General features: G+C 37.2%; 1 protein-coding gene across 2 annotated transcripts in view; it reads left to right on the forward strand.

Annotated features, from left to right (window-relative positions):
* Window positions 1–18,081, forward strand: part of EGLN1 (egl-9 family hypoxia inducible factor 1) — a 35,680-nt gene extending 17,599 nt beyond the window's left edge. The window contains exons 2-6 of one of the 2 annotated variants that reach the window (XR_010429123.1): window positions 9,285–9,404; window positions 11,577–11,713; window positions 12,061–12,091; window positions 13,038–13,105; window positions 15,375–15,427. Coding sequence is in view for 1 of the 2 variants with exons in the window: in XM_064648838.1 (XP_064504908.1) it covers window positions 9,285–9,404; window positions 11,577–11,713; window positions 13,038–13,105; window positions 15,375–15,439 (390 nt within the window). In the remaining variant the exon portion in view is untranslated. Of the gene's footprint in view, window positions 1–9,284; window positions 9,405–11,576; window positions 11,714–12,060; window positions 12,092–13,037; window positions 13,106–15,374 lie in introns of both variants that reach the window. The other variant, XM_064648838.1, reaches the window with a different exon arrangement.
* The last annotated feature ends 207 nt before the right edge of the window (window positions 18,082–18,288 follow it).

An 18,288-nucleotide genomic window follows, 5' to 3' on the forward strand; every position in this document is an offset into this window, starting at 1 on the left:
AAATGTCTATTAGCATTTCAGTTCATAGTTATTTGGGTTTTTTGTAATTTATAAATAATTTCAAAGAATTGTCTGGACTGTAATAGTAGAAGTGAATGCTATAGTGTATAGTGTGAAGTTTGGAATTCCGTGGCCATGCTGAATCATATACGTCCCCTTGAAAATATCCTTAAAAACTGTTTTAAAAATAATTTTCCTTAACATACTGGTTATGACAGTAAATCCTTCTGTGGTTAAAATACAGAGGTGGTACCTGAGGCCTTGACTTGAACACTTTGGTAAATGTTCATGTAATGAACATTTGCAGTAAACTTAAGGAACTTAGAGTACACGAGTGTTTTGAAGTATCTGGCTAACCACGGTACTAAACATGCAATTCTCTTACCATGCAGTTGCACAATATTCAAATTTATATAAAGATACCTTTCCTGCAAGCTAAATTTCAGTTACATTGTTATATTGCTCCTTAGAGCAGAAAAAAGAATTGCAGTTTTAAGTAAGAAATTAGTCTCCCTCCTAGTATTTAGCAAAATGATCATGTACAGATTCATGTCTTCTATAGGAAGGAAGTTCCAGGCTTCTCAGTATGTATAGTTTTGGGGGGAGAATGATAGTGATGATGAGTGATATTCCTTAAATGGTGAATTTCTCAGCCATTCACTTTCACAGTGAGGTTTTGTTTGAAAATAAAACCAAAAAATAACCACCTCTTGTCCTCCTTAATTCTTAGTATTTCTTCCTCCCCAGCCTCTCCTGGTATTAAGTATAAAGTCTCCAGCCTTGAAGTGTGGGCTGGTGTGCATGCTTCATTTTTATCACAGCATCATTAAGGTTGAAAAAGACCTCTTAAGATAGAGTCCGGTCATTTTTGAAAGTTCAGTTATCCAGTAGATCTCACATGGGTGAAGAAATTTACTGATCCTGTGTAAAAATGTTAAGATAGGTAAGCATGCTTCTTCATGTGTTATGTATTAGTGTGCCTGCTGATGTCATGTGGTTGGCTCTGGAAATCTGATGTGCACAAACTGCTGTCAGAATATATTTTAAGTGATGCAGCTGAATGAGACTTAACTTCTTACTATTTTAGTGCACTTGTAATTTGCTTTAATATTATTTTTAGTTCTTAAAGATTTTGCTTCTCTGTGCCCTTTCTGAATAGTCAGTGATGAAAGTAGTAAGTTGAGTAGTTTCATGTGAGAGCAGAAAGTTCTGCCCCACGTTGGAGAAAAAAGTTTCAAAGTACTTATTTTCTAAATGGTGTTATGCATTTCAAAGCATTTATGATGTTAAATTAAAACCAGACTCTTAAAATTTGTGTTGACTGACTTCTCTCAAATTTTTGTACAGTGCCAAAACAGTGAGTCATGAGTCTGCTTCTCTTGGAGAGAATGGGGAGTTAGCCATGGAGGCCTGCCAATTCTACGAACATATTTAACATTATTCAACAGTTGTTTGAATCTGAAATGTATTGGTCAACTTATTTAATCATAATGTAGACAGATTTAGGCTGACACAAATCAAAGTATGCTTTAAACCTTTCCTAGCTGCAAAGTGGTGTGTTTGCTCCTGGGCTTTTAAGAGAGAACTTTCTGCCCCTGCTGACAGTGCTTTTCATCTGCCTTCTTTGGGAAGCGTCAGTTAAGTATATCTGAGGGATTCTTTTGGATTATTTTGTTTTATGTTGTTGATCTTTTAAAGTTTGCAGTAGACTTTGATATCAAAACTATCAGAATGTGTTATGTTGAACCTTAGGGGAGCTCTTAGTGCTCTGAAGCACTGACATATCTTGGATGTGCTCTTATTAATTCTTTTTTTTTTTTTTTAAGGGAATGCAGGTGACTTAGGCTCAAAGACATTGTCTATATTCAGAGATATGTTAGATAAACTTTACTCTTTTTTTTTTAGTACCCTATTTAAGCTGGTGCAAGCTCTCTGTGTACTTTCTTAGATACAAACCCCATTTTATTTCCCTAATTTATTTTCCTGATAAGCAGTTTGATTAAGTTAATGGAAACAAGGCCTTCATAAGACTGAAGGTCTAGAGGGGTGCTTTCACTGATTCAGTTTTAAAACAGCACCTTTTGATTAAACTGGCACAATTTTGAGAATATGCATGTCCCATCTGACTTGGCTAGCAGCCTGGAAAAAGCCAGTGTGTTAACTTTTACAGAAAATACAGTCTATACTTTCCCCCCCTGCAGTTTGTGAGCTGACTCAGCCATCTCTTTGGCTTTGGAGATTTGAGACTTGTAACTTCACAAACTCAGGTACAGGAGAGCAGAAAACCATGTTAATGTTTAAACATTTCTATCTCAGTTTAGTAGCGGTGAGGGCTGCAGGACCTCAGCTGAGAGTTAGGAAGTGAGTTTTAGATCTTCCTGTTATGTCTGTCTGTACTGGTTTCAGTTTGCCTTTGGAGATGTGTTTCTTCGATTGCCCTGCTCTCCTCAAGGCTCAGTCAAAGCTTCCATGCAGGAAATGTGCCTTCTTCTGTCACCCTCTTGAGAATCTGTACCATCTCCCCCCATGCTTTTTGCTTGATGGCTTCATGAGAACTTCTCTATCCTATTTTTTATTTTTTAGATGTACTCAGCGAAGTGTAAGCACGTCCCATGGGCACAGTCATTTCCTGAATGTGAGATTTAAGCAACTGCAGATCTGGTTTGGTTTTTTTTCTGTGCCAAATGTAAGGAGTGGTGAATCATCTAGACTTCTATGCACATTTCTTCAGCAATTCAAGAGCTCAAGAGCATTTCTTGGAGCCCATGTTCATGCATGGATTAAAGGAGTGATATTTGGAAGTCAACTTTGTGTGATCCTGCTGTTGAGCGCAATTAGAATTGAATGGTAAATGGGGAGTAGTAAACTTCATGTTGCTACAGTGAAGAATACCTGAGCTGGTTTGCTGAGTGGCACCATGGTTGCACTAAAGGTGTTTGGATCCAAACTTCTTGTGGATCTTCTGGCCCGGGAGAGCTGGATTGAATGTGGCCACTGAACCAACATGAAAGCTGATGCCTTCTGGCTTGTGTCAGTCTACTAGGATGTTTTAAGTGAATGTTGTGGGCAGGGTAATGTCATGTAAAAATGAAGACAGGAGTAAAGCAGTGACTTGAAGAGAAATTGAAGAGCTTGCTGCTGCTATGTTGGCAAAACTTTTTCTGAACCTTGATCTGAGAAAACAGCATCTGATTGCCAAGTTAAAAATAAACAATGTAGTAAAAGTATTAATATGTTGTGCCAAACTTTCATTGGTCTGGTATGTTACTTGATTTTGAATGCTTATGAAATGTATTTCTATTCAAAGCAAGTAGAAATCTTGTATTGGCCATTGCATTGAAGCGCCTGGGAAGGAGAGAGGTAGGTCAGGTTACCATTAGTTTCTGAACTCCCTAGAAGGTCATGGAAGATGTAATCCGTGTACATAGCTGTGTGCTGATTCTATTAATAGTGTAAGCAGCTATGTCAACTCTCAAATTTTTCCTCTCTCCTATCTGAGTTCATTTTTCATCTCTGTTCTCAGTTCAGGTTGCCTTCCCTTTGCCAAGCTTTCCAACTTTCTGTTAAAACTGTGGCAGCCACAGGAGAGGGTGACCTGTGTTTGTCATCCTTGCCTTCAGTTGTTTTTCCCTAGAAGAGCAGCTTACTCTGGGCTTGCCAGAAGATGACTCAAATAGCTGGTGTGTGGTGTAGTCAGGGTTTTTTGGTTTTTTGCTTGTTTGTGGTTTGTATTTTGTTTGGGTTTTTTTCTTTTGATCTCCAGTTAGGTATTTACCAGATCTGCAGAGAAAAATGCAACAGAAAATAGTGGCTCGTAACTCCTTTGCTAATGGGGAAGTTGAATGACTGTAGTGGTAACTTAGTGTTAGGAGACAGGGCTTAAAAATAATGATGCAAAGCTGCTGCAACATGTCAGTCTCTTCTTTATGTTAGTTTCTAACTCAGAGATCCCTGTCCTCTCTTGGGGATGTGTGAGCTAATGCCTTGTTTGAATTTTAAACTTCTAAGTAGTAGTTTGTTTTCCTCTTGCAGGTTCTCCAGAAGGTGGTAACTGCAAAGCATGAATTTTTAATGAGAAATCTTTGCAGGGGTTGATGTTTCTCTCCAGCTTTTCTAGTTTCACAGTGTTGACTTGCATGAAAACTTGGTTTTCTAGCCTTGCTTACTAAATCATGGAGGATATTATTGTGAGGTTTTACCCAGATGAAAGTTAGTATGGAAATATTTGGATTAGCTGTGTCCCAAAGAGTTTATTTTACCTCTTTAGATTCTTCTGGTTTGGGTGAGGCTGACAGGACTTTCTTCCTACTGATATTTTCTTTCTGTTGCAAGTTTCTATCTGTGCTTGTGAAGAATTTGCAGAGGAGTTATGAATCCAAGCCAAGTTGTACCACGTTAGCATGTTTTAAATCACTAATGTTGATGCTTCTCATACAAGGTGGTACTAAAACAGTCTTTTGTTCCTTCAATTTGACTGTTACTTTTTTCAACTTGTGAAAAATCATAGCCTGATATGTGCTTAAAGTGAAATTTATTTCTTCAGGACTGTTGTTTGTCACAGATGAATAAATTTTTGAACTAGAAATACACCACAGATGGACAGAACAGGGATGAGTCAGATTTTTTTGTATTGTTTTTCTTTGTTTCTTCATTCCAGTGGTGTGTGTGGTTTTTTTCTTTATTTGAATGATCTGTCAGATGACACATGCCAAGGATTTCCAGTGAAGTCTTTGTGAGCACATCTGATAAATTTTGGTAGGAAGTCATTGGTCTTGCATTTAGACATCTTGTTTTGCTCACTGAGATTTGCAGTTCCTTCAGCAAAGCAGCAAAAGTGTCAAAGTGTCATCTCCTTGACTGATGCAGCTTTCTGTAATCTGAGCTGAACAATGAAGTTATTTTACATTAATAAATAATTATGTCAGAACACGTCATCTCCATTATATGTTTGGTGGTTTTTTTCCCCTTAGGAATTTTGCATTCTCATGTTACTAGTATTTTCCTCTCTTTCCTAAGAAGTTGCTATTACTGCATTCTTGTTTTTTAAGGAATGATACCTAAACTTGCATGTATCCAGCTGGGAGAGAAATGGAGAGGATAGAGGAGAAAACTTTAATTTGTTTACCTGCAAGTCTTTCTTCTTTATAGATGAGTGAGACTGTCATACTTCCTTGTGAAAGGAGGTTGAGGCTAGTCCCAAATGAAGTAATTTTTTCAGCTGCAGTGATGTGCCGTGCCTCTCAGGTCGAGTGTCTTAGCTGATGCATCTTTACATACTGAACAAAACTGTACGAACTATGGTTTGTTCCTTCTGATGTTACCTTTGTGCATTTAATTGTTAGAGTAATGGCTGGCACACTATGGATGCTGATGCTTAGCAAAAAATCTGGTTTCCATTACTACTTCTGTTAACAGTGTAGCTCAGTTTGGGCTGATGGCCTAATTTTCCAGGGTTAAAACATTTGCAAGCAGAACATCTCTGTATGTGAATCAGGAGCTTCTTTAGCATGTGATTACTTTGGATTTGATAGACACAGGTTGGGCAGATATCACTTTCATGCTTTCTTGATTACTCATGAATTCCAGAGGGTATCTTAGGACAGCACTCATGTGCTCGACATGAGTGCTCAGCCTAAAACAAAATGCTGTAGGGTTAAAGAAGGTTAATGTTTACAGTGTTTGCAGAGGAATCCTGTGGGTGAACAAATCCAGCATATGGCTTAAATATATTGTTTGCAGAAATTAAGTTTAATGCTTAAAAATTGTAATGCCTAAGAAGCACAAAAGGGGAGATCTCATTTTCTATTAAGAAAATGCAAGTAATACCTTGAGTTGAATTCATTGATTACTTTTATGGGGGAACAGATGAGACAGTTAACTCTCTGTTTCAGAGAGCTAGCAACTTTATTCTTCATAGCCTAAAATGTTAAGGACTTGGATTTTGTGGTCTCAAATGTGTGGCTCTATTGATGGCCATTAACAGTGTTTAGAAAAAAAAAGCAACCACAGACACAAATTTTTTGTCTCTATTTGACATATATATCTGCCTGCTTATTTGTACTGTAAAATGTTAAAGCAACCACAAAAGTATGTGGCTTTGTAATTTACGTGGATCATTTCTTTGTCCTTTCCATATGGGTAATCTTGCAGTACGTGGCAGTTTGACATGAAGTTGCTTTATATTGTTGCACAAAGCAATATATTTCCCATGACTGATAAATTGTTACATTTTGTACCTTTTCTTATCGTAGGTTAATTGGGGAGAGGGAATTGTCACACTGACTGGCAAAAGCAATGTATATTATGCTACACCCACCCAGTCCCAAATTTGTTTGCTTTCCAATTTGCTGCTGAAGGCTGAGTCATTCCTACTGTTATAACAAATACATATTAGATAAGTTATCGCAACAAAACTGTTTCTCGTCTCTTGCAGTTGATGATAGCAGAAATTTCAGACTCTAAAGTTAAAAACGAGCTCTTTTTAAACAATGAAAGTATTTTAGACTCAATTGTATGAAATACTTCTGACATTGAGTACAGCTGCTCTTTATGTGAAGTTGGTGACAATTGATGTTTACCCAGAAAAAAGTCCTGATGGTCCTCTTTTTCTTCAGCAATGTTGATGTTAAATATTCTTTTATTACCTTCCCTTCAGCAAAGAGAACAAGTACCTGTTTCAGGACCTCACAAAGGAAACTATAGCAGTAGGATGCAAATCTATGCTTCTCTGCCTGCAAAATTATCTTTTTGAGGAGCAGACTGCAACCAACTGCCTTTGGAAAAAAACCTGTATTGGCCAGAGAGACCTGAGAACTGTCCTAAGGTTTTTTAGCTCAGTGACATGTATGTAGGTCTTTTACATGCCTGAAGACCTTTTCATATTTGAGTCTAAATCCTTGTGATTTCAGTAAGAATTGACATTGCTCTAGCTACTTGGTTTCAAAGTTCTCCTCGTTCTGAATAAGTTTTCATTGCTGTTTCACATAGATATTGAGGAACAGTTAATGTCAGGGTTTCATTTGCACGATATATCTGAGCAAAACCGCTTAAATTAAAACTTTCCTATTAGTAGGAATACTGTTACAGGATTGGACCTGGCTCTGCTTTCAGCACTGTTTGTGCTCTGTGGGAGCTTAGTTGGATTTTTTTGTGGTACATGGGACTTCTTTCAAAAGGTTTTGCTTTCAGTGGAAACCAAATATCTTCTTCTTCCAGCCCAGCTTTGCTTTTGTTTTGTTCCTTTTTTTCTTCATAAGAAAGGAAATTACAGAACATTTATTACATTATTTGGTATTTCTAACTCACTGTTTTGATTTTTGCAGGTTTATCATCCTGCAGCAAAACTACTAAGTCATGACTTTGCCAAATATTAGATCACATTCTTGATATGTGTAATAGGTTTTCATAATGCGAGGCCTGTAATGGTGACTGCATTATGATTGTGGTAAAAAGATGGAGACGCTGAAGTGCCTAGTTGCAAAATAAGAAGTATATTTGAATTTTGTAGTTTTGACTACTTTTCATACAGTGTAGTCACTTCCAACTGATGTGAAGGAAGTTGGGCTTAATTTCTAGGCATCTTTGTAACCACGGTGTTACAGCTTGGCAAATACTGTTCTGATTTCTGCCTAGACAGAGCTACCAAAACCTGCTGCTGCCATTAGTAGAGTATATATGGAAATAAAGATTTTAAAAAGGTTGCTGCTATCTAAGCCCCAGATAGTAAAATCCATTCTGCTTACATGTGATATACAAATATTTTACTGATTGAACTGCAAGTACTTTAAGCTATTTTTTAGCCTGCTTAAAACACAGTTTACTGAGCTACGTGCTCTGAATATATTTCTCAGCACTTACGTGTAATGCAAATCGTGGAAAGCTTTATTTATGAGATTTTGAAAGGGGAGAGAGAAAGTTAAAATTATTAGTATAAAGCAAAAAATGCACTAAAACAGTTGATTTGAATTACTTCAATATACTGGTTACATTTTCATAGTTAACACTTTATTGGGAAAATATTTTTTATGTTTTGCATGAGGGATGAAACAGTTTGCAATCCAGGGGTCTAACTTAGAATTCTAAGTTAACCAGGCTAAATCTAGACAGGAATGTTTGTTTTTAGAAGTTTTTAGTTTTTTCAGACAGCAGACAATCATTGAGGTTAGCAGTGTTAGTAGAAACACACTTGTTTTGTTTTGGTTTGGGTTTTTTTGTTTGTTTGGGGGTTTTTTGTAGGTTTTTTTTTTTTAAATTCATGTTACAATTTCTTGCTGATAGGATATTGTCACTGCAGACATCTGAGCACTGTGATGGCAGTGGGTGTCTTGATCTGGAAAACTTTGTTCTGATCTCTTTCCAAAACCTGAAGTAACTGCTGCTTCCAGCAAATGCATAAAGGTGGAGTGATGTGCTGTACGAGGAACCAGCGATGTGCTCTGATAGCTAATCAAGCTAATCAGGCTGTCTGTTAGCCAGGGCCAGTTTGTTTCACATGCACAACCGCATGTCTGAAGACTCAGAAACCATCTTGAAGAGGTCTTTCAAGTCAGCTGAGCTAAGTGCAGCATGGGAAGTTTAATACACTACTGTACTGGGAATCGTTTGATGTCAGAAGGTTATTGCAGATTGCTGTTCAGTGTCTGTTTTCAATTTCTCACTTCTTGACTAAAAAGGATGTTTTTCTTGTACATGTAGGCTTGTTTCAACAAAGGTTCAAAGACCTCCTAAGTACAGGACAAAACACAAACCCAAGAATGCACTTGGAGTGATTGAGTAAGATGGGCTATTGGTCTTGTCTTAAAGTCTCCTAAAAATAAAGTTTGATAGCATTTTTTGGGAGAAATTCTTTGAATTGGAAACACAGGGAAAAAAAGTACATAAAGGTAGCTCTGAACTCAAGTCTCTGAACCTGAGTCTGGAAAACGTATCACAAGGAGAAGCACATGCTACTTAATTATATACGAAACATTTTTGTCTCTTCTATTTCACTGAAGGGAGGGAAATCTGAAGGATTAGTCACAATTTGGGAGTAGCCCCACCTTAATTCCATGCCTTAATTAAGTGTTCCTCTCAGTGTCTTTCATTCCTTTGTTGTTGACATCTGTGTTCAAAACCAGGTTATAACTAGAAAGAAAACACAACTAAAAAAATTCTTTGCCCAGTATTTCTAGTTTTAATTTTTCTGTTGCTTATGTATTAATTACTTAAGAATTATTATAGATAAAATAGACTTTTCACATGCACATGGATAAAATTAATCATCATATTTGTTTCTTTGACTCCAGGCTATGGTGGCTTGTTATCCAGGCAATGGAACGGGATACGTGCGCCATGTCGATAATCCAAATGGAGATGGAAGATGTGTTACATGTATATATTATCTTAATAAGGACTGGGATGCCAAGGTATGCAATAATTTCTTTCTAAACAATTTTTTTTGTTTGTTTTAGATATACTTGCTGATGCACCTTTGCTACAGGCATATTTTTTCATGTCCTTATTTCTGTGCCTTAGTTGTGTTCTTACTTTATGTTAGCTGTAGGTGTCCTTTGCCCCCTCTGGCTCTGTTGTTAGTGAGAGCAGATAGAGATGAAGTGTTTATTTTCAAGGTTTTGAATTATGCCAGCAGGACCTTTTTGACAGTAAGATTGAAGGAAAGTAGTAAATGCCTCTCCTGTACACAAAGACTAAATAAAGAATATATGAAACTGCCTTGGGTTTATTTGTCCTTACAATCCTGTTGAATTGCGAGTTTACTGTTAGATTGCTTAATGGAGTATGCTTATAAATAGAGAGATGCTTTAGCCTGAGAGCATTTTCAAATAAGCCAAGTGTTACCATCATTGCTACATCAGTGTAGTTCAAAGCAGCACGAGTCTTTGTATTTTTGTAGATACGGGGAGCAGAACAGACTTATAGCACAGTTCAAGTGCTTTAAGAGTTTACTACAAAGGAGTATGATGAAGTAAATTTTTAATAAGGATTTTCCTAGAGATTCAGTGGGCTAGGTAGATTTGAAAAATGGGTGTAGCTAAGTGGCTGTATTCAAAGCATGAAAGAGTAGTGCAAAGACAGCTTTAACTGTGCCATTAACTATGGAGAAGTTTATTTTCATTGTGTGTAGGAAAAAAAAGGGATAAAACTACTGATACTTCTATCACAGGTAGGAAGTATCATGTGGAAGAGCACTAAAAGCAGTCAGTTTCTGTGAATTGGGTGCAGCAGATATGGATAACACAGGGTGCAGCTGAGAGTTTTTATTTTTCTTTTTTTTCCCCTCATAACATACTTGCATGAACTGGTAGATCAGAGAGTTGAGTCAAATGGATGCACTTGAAGCTTTCTGTTTCTGACATGCTCTTTTCATGTCCAATTGTATCCTTCAATTAGAAAATAAATTACCAGCCTTTTTTTGCTGTGATAGTATCTTTGCATATAAGTGCACTGGTTGTACTGAGCATCTTAAAATGCAGTTTTGGGGCATTTCTGGTTGATTTATAGTTTCTCTTCTGGAAAAAAATTTTAATACATACCAGAATGTAGATGTCAAGCAAATTGCATTTCCACAATAACTGTGAAAAATCTACTATCTGGATATTTTGTTTATGAAAAAAGGTATTTCATTTCCTGCAAAATCTATTTTAAATTACAACTTAATATACTACCAAGTATATTGTTTATTGAAGAAGAAGCTCAAACCTTTTTTTAGGAGAACAAATGTATCTAAATTGTCATTTGTTTGCTGATTTAGAACACAATTAAAAAAACAGTCATTTATATCAATTTGCCTTGTTGGTACTTGCACTGTTATGACTTACGACATGAAGGCCTATGGTGGCCATCTATAGTTAGATTTAACAACATCGATACCATAAGTAGGAAGATGTTAGCATGACTTACATATTTAACCCCACCTACTTGTGCTGTTTTCTAGACATACGTAGGTAGGCTCAACTGTTTTCAAAACCTGGAAGAGATTTAAATTGACCATCAGTAATACAGATTCAGGTTTTAGTTCGAAGTTTCCTACTCCTTGCTCATTTTAATTATAGAAACATTACATAAATTTGTGCTGCTGTTAAATGAAATAATGCCTTTAATGGAGAAGAGTGAAACTTAGATGTGAAATACAATGTTTCGCTCATCTATACTGCAATATTTTTACCTCAATATAGAGATATATATCTATAGACCATGTATGTATAATATATAGACTGATAGGTATATATTCTATATAGAGACTGATATTACCTGTGTAATATCAATCAGTCTTATCCATTTTTTTGCAAGTAGGTAATGCAGCTAAAAAACCCCCAATAAAAGCCCACAGCTTTTACTTAAACTTGAATGGAGATTTAATATTTGCAGGCATTCTGAAATTACTCAGTGAAAAATGTGTAGAACATTTTATTAAATGCATTGACAGAAAAGTCATAGATTCATAATTTCTGTAGCACCTGATAAAGACTTTTGTTTCAATTCCAAGTGTCTTAAATATTTTCAAATGTGATACTTGGTACTTTTAAATACAATGAGACATTGTTCTCAAGCATTGCTTTTAAATACTTAATTTGTAGGTAAGTGGAGGCATCCTTCGGATATTTCCAGAAGGTAAAGCCCAATTTGCTGATATTGAACCCAAATTCGATAGACTGCTATTCTTCTGGTCTGATCGCCGCAACCCTCATGAAGTACAGCCAGCCTTTGCTACAAGGTAGGACTAATGGACTCTCTACTGCATGATGCCTGTTTTATCAAGAAATGAGCAAATTCTAATGAGAAATGAGTGACACTGTGAATTATGACCTGACAAAAAGGTGTTTTGTTTTTTTTTCCTCTGGGTGGATGATTAGGCTTCCACTGTGCTGCTGAGTTTGTAGTGACGCCTTATCTATTATTTTGGAGAAAGGTGGGAGGACTGGAAACACTAGAAGTTGCCATGTGTGCTTGGCCGAACTGGGTGGGAGCACGCAGAGCCAGGAGCAGATCTCAGCTAAAGGATGTTATCTTCATTATTTCCTGTAGTGGCTTTACACTCTTCTCCCTTTCCTTTGTCCTCAGGACCTTCCTGTGTTACTGGAAGATTGACTAGGTACTTCAGCTTTATGTCCCCTCTTGTTGGGAGGGACCTGTCAGAAAACAGTAATTTCAAGTTAAGCTGCCATATGCTAGTTTGGGAATTGGGAGAGAGTTATGGGGCAGAAACAACCATGGATACATAAATCTTCTGAGTATTAGAGGAGTTGCTCCCAGTCTGAGGCATAGGGGAAACTGCATATCTCCTTTGTCCCTCACTGCAGGGCAGTGGATGATGCTAAAGGTACCCTCATTCACTGCCCACATGTGATGAGTAACATTTCCAGATAGCATTAATACGTAGCATTGGACTCCTTGATCCAAGCTTCTTGTTGCCCATGTTCTGACGCATTTGGATGGCCAGAGGACTGGAGCTGTGAGATAACAGAAGTACCTTTGGGAGAAGTAACTTGAAACTGCCTTGGGTGCATCCTCTTGCAACCTTTCAAGAAGCTGTACCGCTCTCCCCTCCCCCTTTGTGCTCCCAGCAGAGTTAGAGGGTGAAATGCCATTTACTAAAGCTCCTTAAAGTCTTTTCTCAGTAGCTGGCATTTTGTATTTAAATCCCCTACAAACAGTGGAAGAACAGAGGACCCATGATAGTTAATTGTTCCTTGTGCCAAATGTCAAAAAAACCAGGTTTTTGCATTGTAACTCAGTGATGGACTTGACCTAGTAAAAAGATGAGATCACAGGACAAGGTGGTATAGGCAGAGACTTCATTACGTGTGCTGGGCAAGAACTGTAATAGCAAACTCATTAGGAAAAAGAAGTGTAAACTTAAAGCACCAGTGTCACCCCTTCAATGACTGTTCAGACAATATCTACTAATAGGAAAAAAAAAACAGAACAACCACTTGCTTTCTGAAAACTGTATTTTGTCAGACTGCAGAAGTATCATCTCATTTAGGTTGTGTTTCATGCCAAGTGCTTCACTGTTCTTTTTCCTTTGATTTCCCTAGGTACGCAATAACAGTGTGGTATTTTGATGCAGATGAAAGAGCACGAGCTAAAGTAAAATATCTAACAGGTAATCTCTTGTTAATATCTTCTCCATTGTTTGTTTTTCCTTGGTGATAGAATAGCTAAGTAGTCTAGCCTCATCTCCTTGCCTCACCCCATGCACAAACAGAGGGAGAAATCGGCATAACTCAAGAATCGGGTTTTACAGGAAAGGGTGACCCAAGGATTGAACTCCTTGGCAGAGATTGGGGAAGAAATCCAGGTCAGTGCCTGTCCTGCTCACACTTTCTCTGAGACCTGAGGCTGCTCAGTATTTTTACATGGGGGATACAGCTTCCCCCAGTCTTGTCTGCCTAATAGGTGTGGAGAATACTGCAGAACTGAGAGCCTCGAAAATAATTTTGATTGACTGTAGTGATTCAACAAATGAATACAACTTCACATGACTAAAATTTTATATTGGAGAAGCAAAAGCCTGAAATTAAAATCTGGAATCAAAGAATGGAGTTACTTCCTCCATTTCCAATTTCACGTATCTAGCATCTGTTTTCCTTTTCTGGCTTCTCCCTCAAGAGGAAGTTGATCTAATTTTCCTGTTCAAATTAGCATTATAAGGAGAAATGGTCTAGAACTTCTGCCATGCTTGTAATTGCCATCACAATTTTGTGTTTGTTACAGTAGTTTAAAAATAAATGAAAATTAGGTGTATTTTGTGTACCACAAGTGCACACATACATGGAGTTTTGTCAAGAGCTCTGATGCCAATGATGTTCAAGACATGTGCCAATCATTTCCAAATGATATTTCCATGCAGTGCTGTTAGGTGTCTGAAGCTCCTAAGTAGCCTCCTAAGAGCTGTGTAGCAGCTCTGAAAGCTGCAGTTCAGTTCAGTCCCACTTGGTGCAGCTGGTGACTGTGTATTTTGGGAGTGGTAAGAGCTGTGCAGCTCCTGCCTGGCTTGTGAAGGGAGCCCCTCAGCTCCAGCCAGGTAGGATGTCCCATTGCTCCGTGGCACATGCCTGGCAAGGCACAGTGACTTCCTAGGCAGTCAGGAGTGACAGATAATGCCTTCCTCTCTCCACAAGAAGCCTTTCTATCTCTGAGCTGGCCTTCATGTCACAAGTGTGTGACGGTGCAGCTTTTGGAGCTGGCTTTACTGGGTCAGAGCTCTGCTGTTGCCTCTGCACAGCTTCAGCTGCTGCCCTTTCAGAGAGAGTGCAGGGAAGTGGTTTGGGTGGGCTTGCGCCTGATGGGAAATTGCTCCCTCCTCTGCCCCAATCCCTCTCCAAGTCCCCCTAAACTGTTGGCACTTAAGGAAGGAAGGCTGGGTGGTTTAAATTTCACAGAACCACAGAATCAATTAAGTTAGAAAAGACCTCTGAAATCGTTGAATCCAACCTTTGACTGAACACCAGCAGGTCAACTAGAACATGGCACTCAGTGCCACATCCAGTCTTTTCTCAAACACCTCCAAGGATCGTGACCCCATCCATTTCCTGGGCAACCCATTCTATTTTTTAGTCACCTCTTCTGTGAAGAAATTCCTCATCCTCCTTCAGTATGGGTTTGCCCTATAACTGGTTTATATTACCATAATGTTGTGTTTTCAGTTGTCATTTGCAATTAAAATTGTGTTCTTTGCTGTATATTTATTTATTTATTTATTTATTTTCTACTGACAATAATGTATAAAATTATAGAATAAAATGTCGTAAAATAGAAAACTTCATATTTGGATTAGTGTCAGTCTAACTAAAGCCATGCAGAATATGTGGGTTTTTCTTGCGTATGGGATATTGTGTCTGTTAATGTTTTGATAGTCAAACTTTATTTGTGGTGACCTGAATAGGTCAATTTTTAGAAAAAGGACAAAAGAGATGCGCATTGGTTGGTGGTCAAATGGAATGCTGCATTTTAAAAATCCCTCAGAGATTTTTTCACCGAGGTAAATACCGAGAAGCTCTGGATGTTCTGATACAGAATAATGGGCAGTATCCTCAGATTCTTAATTGTCCGTTCTTAAAGCTTACCTTTATGAGGCCTGAGATGATGAGCTTCAGAACTGCACATATGATGTGAAGTATCTACTTCTCTGTGTGAGCAGCCAAATATGTGCTGCCTTTCAGAGAGGAAGAGTAACCATGGCTCGTTAACTTTACACAGCACAGGATACAGAGCATGTATACAAAGATACCTATCTTGCTAGATCATTTGTACTAGACCATCTTCGAAGTACTCTCTTAAAACTAATCTGGACAGTGAATGTAGCAATTGTAAAGACTGTACTTTGATAAATGCTGAAAAATAATACTGATTTCCTTTTCATATTTCTGCAGGTGAAAAAGGTGTGAGGGTTGAACTTAATAAACCTTCTGACTCAGTTGGGAAAGACGTTTTATAAGCCTTTGATTTAGCAACTCCCTGTGCTATTCTCCCTGATAAATCTTGATGCTATCTATTAACTTTTGAATGTGAATAACAAGATAAAGGAAAATCAACAACAAACCAACATCTTAATAAGGAAGCAAACAGTGTTTCAATGTTGCATCAAATAGAAGGTTCTTTGACTGCTGAAGCATTGTACTATGTGATTGTGACTCCAGGCCTGTGACTGCTTATGTGAAGAAGATAAGCAATCAGTAAGAAACAGCATATGCATCTGGACATAAATAAGTGCCCTACATAGAATTTGTCCATTCTTATATTTTGCCAGACCTGTCATCCAGCTGAATCCATTTCATCTCTCCCTTTTTTTATATGGTAAAAGTTTGAATTTTGGGTAATTTTTGTATGACCAGGTACAGTTTATCAAAATTGAGTCTTAAAAAAAAAAAAAAGAAAAACTGAAAAAAAAGGAAAAAAATTACAGTATTCTCCAAAATAACATGGATCTATTTTTGTAAAACTGTTCATACTGTTCTCCTCTGCCATGAAAGACCTAATTTAATGTAAGGGTTGCCAGTAACTGATAATCACTTTAATTTTCTTTACACCTTAAGTCAGAAAAAGAGCACTTTAATTACCAGCTAAAAACCTGATTGTTTTATATCATATCTCACACTAATCTTAACTTTTAAAGATTGCTGCTGTATTGTTTTTTTGACTATGTTCTCTTGAACCTTATTAACAGAAGCAAATCAGTATCTCGCTATTAGTAACATTCAGTTTGTGGTTTTGTATGTTGAATCCACAGAGGGGAAGTTTCTGTTTCTTCTTTGTTTTGGTTTTTTTTTTTGTTAGGGTTTTTTTTTGTGTTTTTTTTTATTTTTTAAGTGACTGGCACTAAGTGAACTTGACACTATCGGTTGCTGTCATTGGCTTTGGGGACCTGGTAAATACCATCAAGTTACAAGTATATACAAGGGCTTTCCTAGGCTATTAGAGGTACCCAGAACCTCCTTACTTACTTGACAGAAATTTTTGAGCTTTCTCCCTTTTCTAAAAAATACTTGCCACCCCTCTTTCCTTTGTATATAAGTTAATAGAATATCTAAAATTCCCTTTTTTTAATTTCCTTTTCAAATATTTGTGCCCCGTGCAGTCTGTAAGTTGACACCTTGATCTATTATATAGTATCAAGGAAATGGTCAGCACACTGAAGCTGAAGTGCATCACTCTGTAGGCTCCTTGTGCAATACATCTTTAAGTTTTCACTGTGCTGAAGGATTTCCCCAAAAAGGCACGGCCCTTTGACAAATACTGAGGTAAATATTTAGTAAGAAAACACTTACTTTCTATTACATTGTTTTCATTTTATCAAGGAGAGGGGGCATCACAGAGTAAAAGTGAGATGTGCAGAAACTTCGATATTCTTATTTTTAAGAAATTGATATTTTGGACACTGATTTTTTTTCTTCTTCTTCTTCTTTCCTTTATTTTTTCTGAGCTTTAAAAGCTTGAGAAAACAAAAGCAAACCTATCAAAAACAGCATTCATATTTACAGGAGTTTCGGGGTTGATCAGCTTACCCACTGCAGTTTTCTATCTGTTCCTTATTTCCTTACTTAGCCAAAACAATGTGAGTGTACAGAAATATTTCTGTATATATTACAACTTGTGACAGTTTTAGCATCTGTATAGTTTGTATTCAATTAGAAACCTTTTCTATGGAAAGCTCAGTAATTTTTTATTAAAAACATTACTATTGTTCATGTAAAACATGAAAAAGCTAATTGTTTAGTAACAAACTGACAGAAGGGGGAAAAAATTCAGTATTGGTATATCATTTAGGAGAACCAACAGAAATCCCAGTTTTGTTTTGATTTCGCTTTTCCTTTTTTTAGTAAGTTCTTGCCCTGTACAGTTCTCTTCGTCTTTCCTCTTTTCTTCCCAGAAAAACAGACAGGATACTTTACTGTAAGTGCCTCTGCCAACCTGGCCAAGGAGTGCAAATCTTCATTACTGTCTGGTCTGCAGTGCATTTAGGTTACTAATAAAACAAGCAAAAAACTCGCCTCTTCTACTTCATCTTCTTTAGTACTACTTTAACAGAGGTTTTTTTGTTTTTGTTTTAGAAATGTAAACATAAGCCTTTAAACTCATTTCAGTCCCTCTGTAATTCAAACTGCTGCAGTTAAACAGCGTATCAAATTCTAATCACACTGTAGGTTTGTGCTTGCCGGACAGGTTTAAAAAGTGCTTAATTTTTCACTCCATGTAAGTCATTACAACAGGGTCAACAAATCAGGTCAGCCATTTCTTCCATGTCCTTCAGAAACTGTTCATTTCATGTCGGTTGAATATTCAGTCTTGAGCATCACCAAGCAGGTCCTTGTTTTACAACTATTTTTTAAACTGTCTTATGATCTGTATGTGTCTAGTCCTGGTTAAAAATAAAGCTTCATAATGCTATTTTTATTCATGATGTTAGCTGGCTGTGAAATACGAGACCTTTATCTATAGCAGGCGAAGAAATTCAGGATTCATTTACAGGTTGCCTATAAAGTTGTGTAATTTCAAAAGCAGTGTTCATTATGAAAGAGCTCTCAAGTTGCTTGTAAAGCTAATCTAATTAAAAAAGATGATGTATAAAGGTTCTTGAAAGCTATGTGATTATTTGTAATCTTTGTAACTTTTAAAACTACCCTGTAGCAACAAATTTATAAATGCCCCCTGATAAAGGGGGTATGTGAAATTTTGGTTGTTTTGTGGGGGGTTTTTTGTTTTGTTGTGGGTGTTTTGGTTGGGATTTTTTTGTTTGTTTTAGTTCTTCTGTTGTTGTAGGTTTGTGGGGGTTTTTAAAATCAGAGC

Source organism: Pseudopipra pipra, chromosome 3, assembly GCF_036250125.1.
Source record: "Pseudopipra pipra isolate bDixPip1 chromosome 3, bDixPip1.hap1, whole genome shotgun sequence".
Classification (NCBI taxonomy): Eukaryota; Metazoa; Chordata; class Aves; order Passeriformes; family Pipridae; genus Pseudopipra; species Pseudopipra pipra.